Source organism: Girardinichthys multiradiatus, chromosome 15, assembly GCF_021462225.1.
Source record: "Girardinichthys multiradiatus isolate DD_20200921_A chromosome 15, DD_fGirMul_XY1, whole genome shotgun sequence".
NCBI lineage: Eukaryota > Metazoa > Chordata > Actinopteri > Cyprinodontiformes > Goodeidae > Girardinichthys > Girardinichthys multiradiatus.
Window position 1 is genome coordinate 13,831,855 of NC_061808.1, and position 16,066 is coordinate 13,847,920.

The window sequence follows — 16,066 nt, forward strand, 5'->3', positions numbered from 1 at the left end:
CTTCAATGCCCTTACTGAGTGAAGGAGGCTTTTGGTTAAGATCTCCCGATACATGGCCCCATCCATCCTCCCCTCAATACACTGCAGCTGTCCTGTCCCCTTTGCAGAAAAGCATCCCCAAAGAATGATGTTTCCACCTCCATGCTTCACGGTAGGGATGTTGTTCTTGGGGTTGTACTCATCCTTCTTCTTCCTCCAAACACGGCAAGTGTATGTAGACCAAAAAGCTCTATTTTTGTCTCATCAGACCACATGACCTTCTCCCATTCCTCCTCTAGATCATCCAGATGGTTGTTGGCAAACTTCAGACAGGTCTGGACATGAGCTGACTCGAGCAGGGGGATCTTGTGGCATAGTGTGTTACTAATAGTCTTCTTTGAAACTGTGGTCCCAGCTATCTTCAGGTCATTGACTAGGTCCTGCCATGTACTTCTGTGCTGATCCCTCACCTTTCTCGTGACCATTGATGCCCCACGAGGTGAGATCTTGCATGGAGCCCCAAACTGAGGGAGATTGACCGTCATATTGATCGTCTTCCATTTTCTTATAATTGCACCAACAGCTGTTGCCATCTCACCAAGCTGCTTGGCTATTTTCCCGCAACACATCCCTGCCTTGTGCAGGTCTACTATTTTATCCCTGGTGTCCTTACACAGCTCTCTGGTCTTGGCCATTGTGGAGAAGTTGGAGTTTGTTTGACTGACCTCCTCCCAGTCCAGGTGTCTTTTATACAGATAAGTTCAAACAGGTCCAATTAATACAGGTAATTGGTGGAGAACAGGAGGGCTTCTTAAAGAAAAACTAACAAGCCTGTGAGAGCCGGGATTCTTACTCGTTAGCTGATCGAATACTTATGTTATGCAATAAAATGCAAATTAATTACTTAAAACCTTACAAAGTGATTTTCTGGATTTTTGTTTTAGATCCTGTCACTCACAGTTGAAGAGTACCTACAATAAAAATTAAAGACTTCTACAAATCAACAGTGTATCAAATTCTCCCCACTGTATCTGAACAAAAGTTTTAAAAATTACTTGTTTATCAAACTTCCATTTCTCCACCAACAGTAATGTTTTCTTGTGAGCTCTGCATTTTTTCTGTAGAAAAGTAATGACAAAATTCAATCCAGTATACAGCAGATTTTTATTTCTTTCGTACATTAGGCTTTGAAAAAATGCCACATTCTTCAGCGCTGATTTATTGAAATAACTATCTCCACAGCTACAATGTATAATTGAATCTGATTAACATCTCTTGCACAATGGATAAACTGACCTTGATGTGTAAAATCTAAAGGTTCCTCCTTTACAACAAGGTAGGCCCTTTCAGGCTACAGACTGATGTCAGTGCACAGAGGTTTTCAGATATTAAATCTGAGTTGTTTTTTTTAAAGGTATCTGAGTATCTTGGAGGAATAATATGTAATTTAATGTTGCTATAATAGGTTTATTTTCCAATCAAATGAAACATTAAAGACTTTTTTTAAACTTCACAGAAATAAAAAGCAGTACACTTACACTGAGACTAAAATAATGATTGATTTGCACAAAGAGGAACATTTTCCCAGTTCAAAAGCAATCAATGCTTTAATTTTACAGAATTGTGGAAACAGAATAAAAGACTCTCTGGCAATAATGTAGAGATTAAAAACATGTACAAACATGGAAAAATTTAGGTTATTCATCAGTACATAAAGGGATCTGCAATTGGTTGGATTTAACGGCCCCTAAAAAGTTCAATGTTCGGGTACGGCTTTTACATAAACACTTCTGAAAGCACTTCTATTAAGATAAAAATAACAAAAGAAACAGAACATTGTACCTAAAGAGTCCAAGGCAAAACATAGAGCAGATGTCAAAGGCAGCAGCTGAGGTATGTGATCTGACCAGCCTCTGAACAAGCACATAGGATAGCGTTTAAACCGGCTGAACGTTTCCCTGCCCTGCATCAATGTCTTTGTACATTCCGTCTGTCTATAAAAGGTTGGTAACTCAGTGCAGCAGATATTTAACTTGTTGCATTTATCATAACAAGCTGAGTATTCAAAGGATTTGAACTTTTGAATAAGTCTTTGAGGCACAAATAAAGACATTTGTAGAATGCGTTCATTGCCACAATCAAAGATTTATCTAAAGATTAGCATTGTGGCCTATCTAAATTAAAATACTGTTTTCTCCTTGACCTGTTCTAGCTTCCTCATACTCTAATAATTTTGTTGGACAAAAAACTCATAATTGTGTGAAAAACAAAGGTTATTTCACAAATACAATTGGAGAAGACTGAAGTCAACATTTTTTGCAGACATGCTAAAATACTGTGCTTGTATATAATATATAGCTAAAGTATGATGAGATGGTGTTGTTTAGATTACAAAAAAGGGGCCACTGTGTAGCTTATTTCAGCTTGTCATGAACTACATACAACTACATTGTACTAAAATTAATCAAATAAAAATGGCCAACTTTGTTTCCTTTAAAAGCTACAGAAACAGTTTGGCTCCAATTTTTGTTTTGCAGAGATGCAAATACAAAACGGAAAACCAATGATTTTATTTTTTGCTTTGGAAAATATGATTCAAAACCTTAAAACATGCATTGTGCCAAAGACGGCTTGATGGGAACAAGGTTGGGTCTACTGAAAGGTTTTTGGCTCAGCGACATTTTCACTGGCCAGAGCATCATCGATTGCTGCGTTTGATTTGTCTTGGGAGTTACAACTGGTAGCTGGGAATGTTGTGTGTAGTCTAGTTGGAAGTCAGAAAATCTCTGGGAGTTACCGTTTTGGTTCTAATATTAGCAGTACAAGCCAATAACATATTTCTCTCCATTTATGTGTTCAAACACAAAAGAAACATGATCACAAATAGACATTTTACAGCACTATGTATGCCACTGGTTTAATAAGATACAAGGATTTGGCAATTTTCATTAGATTTTATGAATGCAGGAGCCATATTAGAGAATGAACTCAGAGCTGCTCCGTAAGCTCTGACTATCCCAATCATGATCCCGACTTTAGGGTCTGTTCTTGTCAAATTTCTGACTTAAATGTCTGATTTCCAGGGACAAAATGTTTTTCAGTACTGCTGCAAAACAAAATTTTACATTCAGAGTTTTAAAAAAAATAAAAAATAGTATAGCTCAATTGAGATGGATATCTAACCAGTAAAAAGGTAAAAACGTTTGTTTAGTACACAGTGGGAGATTTTCCCCAATGTCTGCTATCAAACAAATATGTAACACATTGTTTTGGGAATCCTTCAAAGTTTTTTCATGTTCTGTTGTGGCTCTGAACTGCATTTAATATAGCCAGATTTTCATTTGCCAGATTCAGAATCTGGCAAATGATTACAAGTGTTTTCCTTTTTTTCCTTAACAAAGACATAACAGAAATGTATATGACAGAAAATAGAAATTTATGAGACATAAACAAGAGTGAAATTTCTTACACTATATACTGCCCTGAAAAACCACACCTTGTTTCTTTGTGCCATTAAATACATTAGACAGTAGTTTCAGTGCTGTATTATAGATATTTGCCCCAAAGATTTTTTCTTTTTTTGTCAAACTTACATGTTTCAGATTCTTCAAGAAATTTCAATACCAGACAATGATAACAGATGCAAATTCAAAATACAGTTTTAAAATAATGCCTTAATTTATTAAGCAGAAAAAGCTATTCAAACCAAAATGACCATTTTGAAAAAGCAATTGCCCTCTACCGCTAATGGCTTGGCAGAAACAACTGCCATCAAGTGTTTGATAACTGAAAATGAGTCTTTTACATGGAATTTCGTTGCATACGTTTCTGCAGAATTGTTTTAATTTAGCCACACTGGATCATATCGCACGTAATGCACGTTCATACCAAGAACTGCATTTTAAGGTCATGGCACAAAATCTCAATCAGATTTAACTCCACATTTTAACCAGGCCATCGTATAGCCTTCATTTTGTTTTTCAGAGGTTTTTCACAACCTAAGGATATGAACAGATGGTAGGCATTCTCCTACACGGAGATCAGAATTCACGATTCCAGCAATTACAGCAAGCAGTCAAGGCCGTCAAACACCACAGCATCACACTACCACCAACATGCTCGACTGTCAGTATGATGTTCTTTCTCTGAAATAATTGCTTAGTTTTATCTAGGCTAGGTTTTGCCTACTTCATGTTGTCAGTCGGGTTCTACTTCAGTGCTTTCTGAATCCAATAGATCTATCATTAATCAGGCCAGAATGCGGCAAGTGAAGCTGAATCGAAAATTGTTATTAACCAGTCAATTCATGATTTAACAAGGGGGAAATTACGTTTTCACTCAGTACCCAATTGGTTTGTGTAGCTTTTTTCCTTAATAAATTCTATTGTCAGGTTATTTTGTCTGATTTGAAAATTGTTTTGATGATCTAAAACCTTTAGATGTGACAAAAAACCAAAAACAGAAGAAATCTGTAACGGGAGAGAAAGTTTTTCAGAGCACTGAAAACTGATAAAAATAAAATATTAAAGAAAGTCATGTTTTTGTTTACATCCCGAAACAAGCATTTAAACAAGCCTTCAGTCCAATGTGCAGATCCACCTGCACACAGCAATCTTCTCAATTGATTGTGAAGTGTAATACTGCTTTTTTTATGCAATGTTTGATATTTTGAGTTAGTATTTTGGAACAAAATTTTTTCTTCATAAACACTTTTAGGAATGTCAAACTAAATGAAAACAAATCACCATTAGTACAAAATCTACTGATTTTCAAGGTAAATATTATCTCTAATATATAAAAAACATCACTTTGCATTAATACAATCATTGTTAACATCAATTAGCATCATCTCTGAGCAACGCAGCTTTTGATTATCTTGAGCTGTGAAAATGGCTGACTAAGGCCATTACCATGGAGCCTGTAAACAGGTTATAATAACATCTATTTGGTAACAAGTCGTAGAGATAAAACAAACACAGGCAATCCTTGCTCAAGGGCAAACCTATTCTTCTTCTCCTTAGGCAAATCACATCAAGTGGTTATAAAAACAGTTATGATAAATACAAAGTCAAAACAACAGTTGTAGTACTTTCAAATTGAGACTCATAACCATAAAATATTTCATTTGTGTTTAGCTAGCCCAATGAACTGAGGTAACTCACTGGTTTTGTGAAAAGTAATGGGCATTTACTCATTACTTGCAGATTTGAGATCTTGTAAAAGCTTTAGGGGAAATAAATGCTAATAAAAAGTAACAGACTGTAATAAATGATAGAAAAATAAGTGGGAGGCAACGTCAGGGCTGATTTGTTAAAACCGCATTGTGACACAATTGCATGGAAGAGGCATATGGACTGGGAGGAGGTCAGGAGTTTCTAGGGAAATACAGCTAATGAGGTAGGTTTTTGCTGTAAACAAACAAAAAAAAACAACAATGGTTTTCCAGTAAGAAAGAACATTATTAAATCTGGAAAGGAAGACCGGGAAATCTGTGGCAACATAAAAGACTTTCTAACACAAACACCTGTTTTATGCAGACCTAAAATTAACAATACAGCTCGTAAAAAAAAAGGAAAAGAAAAACAAAAACAGCTATGTATAACTCAAGAGGTAGTTGCTAACATCAGTACTTGAACTGGTTATATGTCTCTTCACCATTGCTTAAGAGTTTGTGGAGTCCGTCAGTGGATGATTCCCAAAAGAATAATATACACTTCGTTTTTTTTTTGGTTATTTCCCTGAGACGAGTTAATCATCCTGAGAGGACCTGTGTGTAAAAATGTAAAAATATGTCATACAAAAGATGTTTCCATCCAGATTTAAGCATGAGCTGCAGTCTGGTTGACCACCTTTTTTTCTGTCAAGCTGCATTTGTTGTTTGATTTTCCATGCACGCACATATTCAAAGCTTTGTATTATTTAGAAAACACTTTGTTGCACTTTCAGCAATAAGATGCTCTAATTCTGAAAGAGCTGGAATAGCAAGCACTTCAGCAAGTCTTAACTGTAAATGTCTTCAAGAAATAATAAAAAAAAAAACAACACTTTGGTATAGAAATATACCAAAAACGTTAGTTGTCTTTATAGAGCTTTTAAACAGCACACAAGCCTGTTTGACATAATTGTACAAGGTTATTTGATTTGTCAGAACATTAAGATACAATTCCAAAGCGACCTTACGTGAACTTTGTGAGGAGTCGACTTCAGATGAGCTCTTTTCACATTCAGTATGGTCAGAGAAGAGCTGTTAGGGTCAGTAAGTGCCACTAAAGACATGCTTGGTTTTCAAGTTATACCAAAAGGAACGTAATCCATTCAACTATTTCTCCCTCTATTGTTTTGAGTCTGAAGCAGCAGCAGCAGCAGAGATGTCATCCCATCACCTGGCCGGTGCTGACTGACAAACACTAGGCACTGACGGATGAGAAAAATATGGTTCGATTTTACTGACAAACATAAAAAAAAAACACTAAGAGAGCACACATTATCGACATTCGCTTCCCGAAAGAAGAAGTTGTGAGGTATTACGTAAGTAAAGCAGCTATGATAATGAGGTTATGTTAGAAACTACACCTTCTAGGTGAGTTGTGCTGTGACCATGCAGTAACTTGCAAAAGTATTATGCTCACAACATTTTTTTTCCAAGTTACAACCACAACTACATGAATTTTATTAGGATTTTCTTTGACTGAGCAAAAAGAAAAACAATAATTGGTTTTCAATTCTTATTTTTCAAATAAGTATCTTAAAAGTGTGATGTGTATTCACATTCAGCCCCCTTTACTCTGACACCCCTCGAAAAATCAAATGCAAACAACTGCCTTCAGAGGTGAACCGGGCCTCAAAATTCCTATTAAAATTCTATTCTAAGGAAGTAGGCCGAAGTTGATGGGAAGATGAATAGAGCTGATTGCTGGCAGTCCTGGAAGAAAACCTGTCAGACTGCAAAAGATTGAATCCTTACAGTCAGAGCTCTAAATGAATGGTTCAGAACAGAAGTATATTCATGTGCTAGAATGGCCCAGTCAAAGGCCAGACCAAAATCCAGTTGAGAATCTGTGGCAAGACTTGAAAATTGATGCTCACAATCCTATTTGACAGAGCCTGAAGAATTTTGCAAAGAAGAATGGAAAGAAACTGCAGTCTCTTTATATGTAAAGCTAGTCGGGCACACATCTAGGGCAGATTTGCACCTGTAATTGCAGCAAAAAGTATTGAATTAGGGAGGCCGAATACAAATACCCACCAAGCATTTAAAAATAACCTAATCTGAATTGAGATATCCACTACTTTGTGTTCGTCTATAATATGAAATCCCTAAAAGATGTGTTAAAGTTTGTCATTACAAAAACAAATGCATGGAAAAAGTTTAAGGGGTGTGAATAGTTTTGCAAGGAACTGTATGAACTGATCAACATGAGCAAGAGTGAAGTACCTTTTTGGAAAAATGGAATTGTCTACATTGAAAATGTAAAGTTTAAATAGAGGGAGAATTTTTACACACCACAATGTGTCCCATGCACTTAAAACAGGGGTTTGCACCTACTTCAGAGCTAATTCCTTATATATGATTACTTAATGTTAATATAATCTTAATTATATCTTGTAACTTTACATATATATTAAAAACTACTTTCAACTAATTACGCAGCAACCAAAATGGAAGTCAAATGATAAGGCCTTTACTTAAAATCTAAGCTATGATCTAGACTGATTATATATTTGTCGTGTATAACATGTGTCTATCTGTGATAATAGGCAAACAGTGGAGTTAACAGCCAAGCCTCGCACATGAAGACAGTGCTCCAGTTTGACAATTGTCATTTCTTTCAGAGTATCCATGCCAAGCACACGCTCTCCTTTGTTCTTAAGTCTTGCACTTGCTCACACTTCAACAATCAGTTGGTCCAGTCTGTGTCATGAAAGAGATATGTATCGAGGGTTTCGAAATTAGAGAGAACGTACTCGAGCAGCTCAGCGGCTTTTTAAACAACCTCTCAGGAATGCATTAAGTTTCCCCAAAAGATCTTTAGAAGCCAGGCAAAAAGTCCTGTGGGTCTGGATTATTACTTAGAGGGACTCAAGCTCTTAAGAGTTGGCCCCTAATCCTTTTTAAAATGAACTACCCCGTGTGCTGTGAAGATGCAATCAGGATATTTTTTTTAACCGAATGATTAAGCCTACAGTATAAAGTTGTGGCTTTAAGTCTGCAACATAAGTGTGGAGGGGGCATTTAAAATAGCCACCCTTCAGGTCCAAGGGGGAACAGAAATACCACGGTCATCAAAACCTACACACTAATCACATTTCACCATTGAGCTGCACAGATTGAAACATAAAGAATTATTCCCTGCAGTCACCTATCCAGCAGTCATTTTCATAGCTGCACCAGATGACTGCAAGACAGTCTCACACATTCATGCACGTCCGCACCCCGACTGATTGCTCCCACAGTTTTGCTGGTTAGAAAAATAACACAATGAAAATAAAGAAATAAAGACCTCCCATTTTTTCACAAATGTGAGGTAGACAAGGAGGAAATGGGGCTTCAGGTAACCTTGACTGAGGGTAGACACGAAAGTCAGAGGCTATGCGTTGGAAAAAGTTCACCTCTATGGAAAATGTTCAGGATTTCCTCCACCTTTGGGCCCACGAGTTGCGGTGTGTGTGGGGCTCCTCTGGTGACGAGGAGGATCCCTCCAAGGGAGATGAGCCAGTACGCTCTTCCTCCTCGGGGAGGCAGAGGTGAGACCCGGTGCCTGGAGCGGAGGCCGAGGTAGACGCTTGCTGGTCCTGAGAGCCTACGACGGGTGCCAGAGCCTTGTGGGGACACTGAGCTACCATGTGAGTGATGCTCTGGCAGTAGTGGCATTTCTTTGGCTGGGGGGGCAATCCACACTCCTTGGCATGGTGATCCAGACCTCCACAGTTATAACAGCTGCAAATGAAAGGAGAAAAGGAGGGATGAACGAATACACACTACAATTAACACAAACTGCACAGAAAAATGTTTTACAGCAAAATAGGTGAAAAGTGTAGTGTGTATCTGTTTTCAACCTACAGTATATTGCCTTGCAAAAGTATTCATCCCCCTTGGCTTTTATCATGTTTTGTTGCCTCACAACCTGGAATTAAACTAGATTGTCTGACAATTTGCACCATTTCATTCACAGAACATGCCTACAGCTTTGATGATGTATTATTTTTTATTGTGAAGCAAACATTTAGGATCAATAACAAAAAAACTTCAGGATGCATAACTGTTCAGTCCCCCTAAAGTCAGTACTTTGTAGAACCACATTTTGCAGCAATTACAGTTGCAAGTTCCTTTGGATAAGTCTCAATGAGCTTACCACATCTTTCCACTGGGAGTTTTGCACACTCCTCAAGGCAAAACTGCTCCAGCTCCTTCATGTTGGATGGTTTTTGCTTGTGAACAGCGATCCTCAAGTCTAACCACAGATTCACAATTGGATTGAGATATGGACTTCGGCTAGGCCATTCCAACACATTTAAATGTTTCCCCTTAGACCACTCGAATGTTGCTGTAGCAGTATGCTTTGGGTCAATGTCCTGCTGGAAGGTGAATCTCCATCGTAGTCTCAAATCACACTCAGACTGACACAGGTTTTGCTCAAGAATATCCTTTATTTAGCACCATTCATCTTTCCCTTGACTCAGACCAGTTTCCCAGTCCTTGCTGCTGAAAAACATCCCCACAGCATGATGCTGCCACCACCATGTTTTATTGTGGGGATGGTGTTCTTGGGGTGATGGGATGTGTTTGGGTTGTGCCAGACATAGCATTTTCCTTGGTGGCCAAAAAGTTCAATTTTAGTGTCATCTGACTAGAATACCTTCCTCCATACATTTGGGGGGTCTCCCACATGCCTTTTGACAAACTCAAAATGTGCCTTCTTGTGCAGCTTATTGTGGTCCTGTGGACAGATACTCCAGTCTCTGTTGCTGAACACTGCAAATCCATCAGGGTTACCTTTGGTCTCTGTCCTGCCTCTATAATTAATGCCCTCCTTGAGTTCTGTGAGTGGCCCTCTCTTGGCAGGTTTGTTGTGGTACCATCTGCTTTCCATTTGAGATGATGGATTTGATGGTGCTCCATGGGAATATCAAAGATTCAGATTTTTTTTTTATAACCCCATCCTGACTTGTACTTCTCAGCTCCTTGGTGTGACGCCTCTTGCTTAGTGGTGTCAAATCATGACACACTTAGACTGCACACAGGTGGACGTCATTTCTCCAGTTATATGACTTTTGAAGGTACTTGGTTGCACCAGTACTTTTTAGTTGCTGCATAGCAAAGGGAGATGAGCCAGTAGGGGAGACATTTCATTTCACCATCCTAAACTATTTAGTGCACATCAATCATATAAAATAAGATTAAAAACATTTAAATCACAGGTTGGATTGTAACAAAATAGGTAAAAAGCCAAGAGGGGTGAATACTTTTGCAAGGCACTGTACATGGGTCTATATTTTTCTGCACTTGCAGCTGCAAATCCTTTGGTGACTGTGTCTTTGTAGGTTAAACCTCCACCCCAGTGGCGAGTGGTTTGCAGCCTCTAACATCTTTTCTTCAAGGATTCCACTGTATTTAGCTTCATTAATCAAAACAAAAAAGTATACTACGCACTAGAGGTCACCATACCTGCTATTATATGAGTCAAAACAAGATGGAAGTATGACCTGTTATTATTCTTTTAGATGGTTTTTGTTTGTCATGTCTTTTTGTTTTTCAATTCTAAGCAAAAACTCTTTTGTATTTTTGCTATATCCTAAACAACATCATTAAAAAAGCACCCATCCTAAACAATAAAGCAGCATTAAAACAGGACAAAACAGAAAACAGTAAAATTTGAGTTCAAAAAATGTACCTTTCACCACTTCATTATAAACATTATGGCATTCATTCACTTATTCGTTCATCAGGACAGTTTTTCTACTAACTAATATGTATTTATTTTCTCATATGTTTTTAACCTGATAACGCTGAAGCAAGTAAAAGCATATATTGTAACATTTCTTTTGAGCTGTTGAGGTATGATATAGTATTTTTGCACGTACAAGGTAATTCCTTAGCAGCAAAAACTTTAAATGCCTTCAAACGCCTTAAAGAGAAGTACCAAAACAGACGAGGCCATAAAAGAGCTTCAGAAAACCTTAAGAGTTGTTCCAAGCCTTGTCCTTGGACTGTATATTAAATCCTCACTGACTTACCATTATTAATTAATTAGCTAAAAAGCTTTTCAGTTGGTCTAAAAACTACTTCTGCTCTTAAAGAAACAAGTATATGGGTTTTTATTTCTCTTTGTAGTACCTGAAAACAGGAAACAGATTATTTAAAAAATCGACTGAAGAAATAAGCAGTGTTTAATGGGCAAAATTTCTAGCAATGGAGCAGTGAATTGGTCAGTGATTGAAATGAGTAAATTTCATCCGTTCTACGAATCAAAAGCAGAAAAAAAAAAATCAAATTTTTCCCCGTTTGTTAAATGCATCAAACGTCTATAATTTCATTATATAAACAAATAAGAAAGCACAATGTTTTTTGATTGTTTTTCTTTGTAGTTCAGTCAAAATTACAGACGAATACTTAAATGTAGAGGAACATTAATATATGCTGTAGAGATAAAGAAAAGTCTTCTTTGCCCAGTTGCATTTCTAAAAGAAAAATGTACCCAAATCCCAAAGTGAACAATCTGCGAGAGCGAAGATCTGAGGGGAAGCAGTGTGGTTGTACAACACAGCAGCCAGCAGGGGTCAGAGTCGGATCAGTTTCAAAGCAGCTCCGGTGACTGAGCATGCTCACTAGGGCCAATGACGTCACAGGCATCTACCTGCCATCTCTGAATCCAACACCAGCTCCCTCCAACCTTGGTAGAAGTTAGACACTTGACCTAACACTGGATCAATTATCCTAAACGAACTGAATTATTCAGCTGTGTAAAACAATCAGGGAGCCTTTCTCTCAGATACAGTTTCTGCCGCTCAACAACAGCATTTGTGTTCTACATTTCAAAAGGAGCCCAGCAGTACTCCAGGTGTTTTCTGGTGACAAACCATAGCGGAGCTGGGTTTTTAAATGCAAATGTAGTCTTAAAACAATCGCCAGCAAGCTGGCAGGGTTTGCTGTGCATCGAATGGAAGCGATCTCTTTCCCTCGAAGGACCGGGACCACACTCACCTCTCTAAGCACCAGGTGTTTTCAAGGAGCTCCACATGGCTGCCTTTGACAGTTTTTAGCTTATCACCCATCAGGGTGCTACTGAGGACAAAAAACAATTGATTAAGCTACAGAGGCACAGCGTATTCGTGACCACACTGTCACTAATATAAAAGCTGGCAAATTGATTTAAAACGTCGCCTATGGCAAGCGAAGAGCCCTATTCATTTTCATATTGCTACACCATAACCATGGCAACAGGCATGTACATTGGCAGGGTGAATACACTTAATCTATAATGTCAGCCCACTCAGAGAGATGCTGTAAGATGTACATTTATGAACTCCCATTTTACTACAGAGTAGTCCGTCACTCATACACAGATTCTGTTAAATGTGCTTCCATTTGGTAGCCTCATTACATTTCTACAGGCATATTATATATGGTATAATCAAATTTTTAAAGCTTACCGATCTCCCTTTGGTTTACGTTTCTGGAGTGGGACTTTCCCTTTAGGTCTCCTCTCACTGCCTGCACACGGTCCTCCACCAGGTCCGGTCACCCGCAGGGACTCCAGGCCCTTAGAGGACTTCTTATAGGTGAACTCCACCTGCTCACCCTCCTTTAAGCTGCGGAAACCCTCCATCACTAGTTTGCTCTGTTGGGAGATTTAAAACAAATATAAATAAGGTAGTTCCAAATTTAAAAGTGAAAAATGCGGATAGCTTCAATGCAACACACAGGGTTTTGCAATGTATTTGTGGAATGCCTAATGTGCTATAAGAAAAAATTGATAGGTCAGTCGGCCAGACATCCAGATTTGTCGATTTGATCTTGAGCGGCTCTGATCGCTAATATTTAAATGCATCAAAACAAAAGAACTCCCTGGGGGCACTAGTGGTGTAGGGGTTAAGCGCGCGACCACATACAGAGAACTCCCAACATTTTTAGGTTAAAAGCAAATTGGATATCACATGTATTTTAAGCAAATTTTATTAAAAACAGACGCATATATAAAGTTTTTCTTGCAATCCCTTCTTTTTCCGCTTCATCGGAAAGGATTAATTCTGTTAAATAACTTGCAGCTGGAATTTTTGTACTCTTTTTATCAGTTATAATCCTTAGAAACAAACTGGTCAGATGGGAAACAAAAGCAGATATAGTTAACCAGAAAAAGGCTAACAAAATGCATCGCTGGAAAAATCTGAGTTTTATTTCTCCTGTTTATTGAATCCATTAAAACATCAAACTGCAACCATTTCTAGTATAAAAAATATCAACAAACAGCATGTATTTTTATGCACTTCTTTCAAATTTAATAAAAATCAGGACAGAAACATGCTTCCTGTATAAATTGGAATTATCTTGCAATTCCTTTATTTTCATCTCAATAACTATCTCTAACAAAGAACCTGTAGCCCATTTTATTTCTCTAATATATATCAACAAGTCAGAATCTGTCAAAATCAGAAGATCAGACCTTAAAGAAAATTGGAAAAAAATTATTTGTCAGGGAAGCCTAATTGCTGAATCTCTAAAAAAGCTGGGGGGTTTTTTTATTTATTAAATGCATCAAAACTCAAAGCTTCCCCCATTTAAAGCCTATAAACACATCAACCAACAGCACATACTTTGATTTATTTGTTTAAGTTTATTAAAAATCTAAAAAACAAAGTGAAGGTGTGCTTTGACACAAGAATGAGGCTAATTAGCCCATCCTTTCATTTCTGTTGGACTCAAAACAACTTCCTCTATGACAAACCCACAGTGCTTAATTCTCTTTTATGTGTTACAGTTCTAAGAAAGAAAAAGCAAGGAAAGTCAGACCTTAGAGAAAATCGAAAATCGGCATTGATGTGAAAAAAGTCAGATCTGTGCATCTCTAGTTACAAGCAACAACTAGCGTCTGGTTTGAAGCTAATAAAACCTCTCTTATTTTGATACTAATGCATAAAGTTAGGCATGTTCTATAATATCAAGCGTAAGGGTTTTGTAAGAACACAATTTAATGATGTACATCTGTGCAAAGATTAAAAGCGGAGCTACGTCAGTGATCCTGAACATCAACAGGATCCTCAGTCATTTGAAAAGAAGAAAGATGGCAATTCAGATTCAGAATTGCTGCAGCCATACTAAAACCTATATGTATTTATTGTCCTTTGTCTGCTTCATCGTATAAACCTGGCAAAAACTATTTAAGTTCAAAGAACAGATTTGTCTTTACTGTAAAAAAAAAATTGCTATTGCTTTGCGTTCGACAACTCCACTCCTATAGGAGCATTTTTAACACATACATGTAGAGCAATCACCACATACATTATAACTGTGAACAAATAGCTCCCCAATCAACACTTTCCAAACCCAAATAACTTTTCACAGAACATCAGCACCTATAAACACAAAATAAATGTTACTATGTGGGATTTTTCACACTACTGCATGAAGAAAAGGAACAACCTCCACCAACACAAGATGGAACGCAGTGAGACACAGACCTTTTTTTCTAAAGCATGCTATATCGACATAACATGACAGTTTGTGTGCAGAGTGTCCTTGGTGTACTCTCTTTATCTACTTTTGCAGAGATGCCACTTCCTACTCCTTCTGCAGCCTCTAAAGACACATGTCGTACTGCCGTGCCATCATTTCCCTTCGACACATTCACCATCTATCTTATCTACATGATCCCAGTTATTGATTTAGTTACTGCACAACCAGCGGACAATGATTTATATCTCGATCGTGACAGAAGCAGCCGCTTACAGGCACTGTATCCGTGACCTTCACGAATCGAGGAGGGCCCTGCAGATCCCGGCGTAGGTAAACACGCACCCACACGAGTGTGCAGCCTGCAAGAGAAAGCCTACAACCTGCTATACATCAAGGGCTATAAATAACAAATGCCGGCTATCTGTAAAAGCGATGTCTGCTAAAGAGACAGATGTGTAGGAGACCGGAGAAATAAGGAAAATAAGTAATAAAAAAAAGATCTGAACGAATCAAATCTGAAACTATAGAGGCAGAAGAGAAAATGCACTTAGCAGCTATTTTTCCCCCTCAAGTCTACTGCAGTTACAGGAAGCTAAAGGTGATCTATAGTAGTCTTGTGTTCATAAATAAATATATACAGGAGGAAAAAATGTCAATGTGTACCACAGAGAGAAGGCATTACAAAACATCTTAGTGGATAAACCCATTGCACTTTGATTTACAGCCGAGAACCAACGAAAGAACGACTTAAATTTCATTTCTATAGTATAGATTACAAAATATCGTAGGAGTCCTTTTCATTAAACCTTATTGATGAACAAAGAAAACTATAAAATGTGAAACAGTTAATAATAATACTCGTTCTTTAATAGTGACCAATATCCCAAAATGAAAACCTTTTAAATTTTGTATCATTTTCTTTGTTTTTATTAGACTAACTAAATAACAATATCTTAAAGGCTTGTAGGTCTTAGCCAAGAAAGAAGCTTTAAACTGGCTAAAACCTTAATCATTTTGGATAAAACTTTGCATTGCATGTGAGCATTTAACTTTACTTGTAATTCATTATTTTAGTCTTACTTACACTGCATTGTAATTTAAATTGCAGATTACTGTAATGCTTTTATATACAGTTAAACCCCAATTATTAATTTCTCTAGCAGATTTAGGTTTAAAGTCATCTTTTAATTTTTGCAACATGTTTCTTCTGACTGGATGCAATATTAATGTTTTGGAGAGGTCCACCCAGATTCACCACTTGAATCTGAATGTGTGGAGGGAGCAAAAGATTAAGGTGACTGTTAGGAGGCCTTCCAAGCTCAAAGACCAAAGATAAATGATCAAAATAACAGTGGGACCATACAATTCAGCAATTATTGCAATAATGAAAACAAGAAAGGCTGTGAACAATTTGTG

The 16,066-nt window shown here is 37.6% G+C and overlaps 1 protein-coding gene across 1 annotated transcript in view; it reads right to left on the bottom strand.

The window, feature by feature from the left end:
* Positions 1–1,124: 1,124 nt before the first annotated feature.
* lin28b (lin-28 homolog B (C. elegans)) overlaps positions 1,125–16,066 on the bottom strand; it is a 29,437-nt gene continuing 14,495 nt past the window's right edge. The window contains exons 3-4 of the mRNA XM_047388897.1: positions 12,631–12,818; positions 1,125–8,917 (exon numbers count right to left, since the gene is read on the bottom strand). Coding sequence (XP_047244853.1) covers positions 8,605–8,917; positions 12,631–12,818 — 501 coding nt within the window. The 3' untranslated portion in view covers positions 1,125–8,604. The remainder of the gene's footprint in view (positions 8,918–12,630; positions 12,819–16,066) is intronic.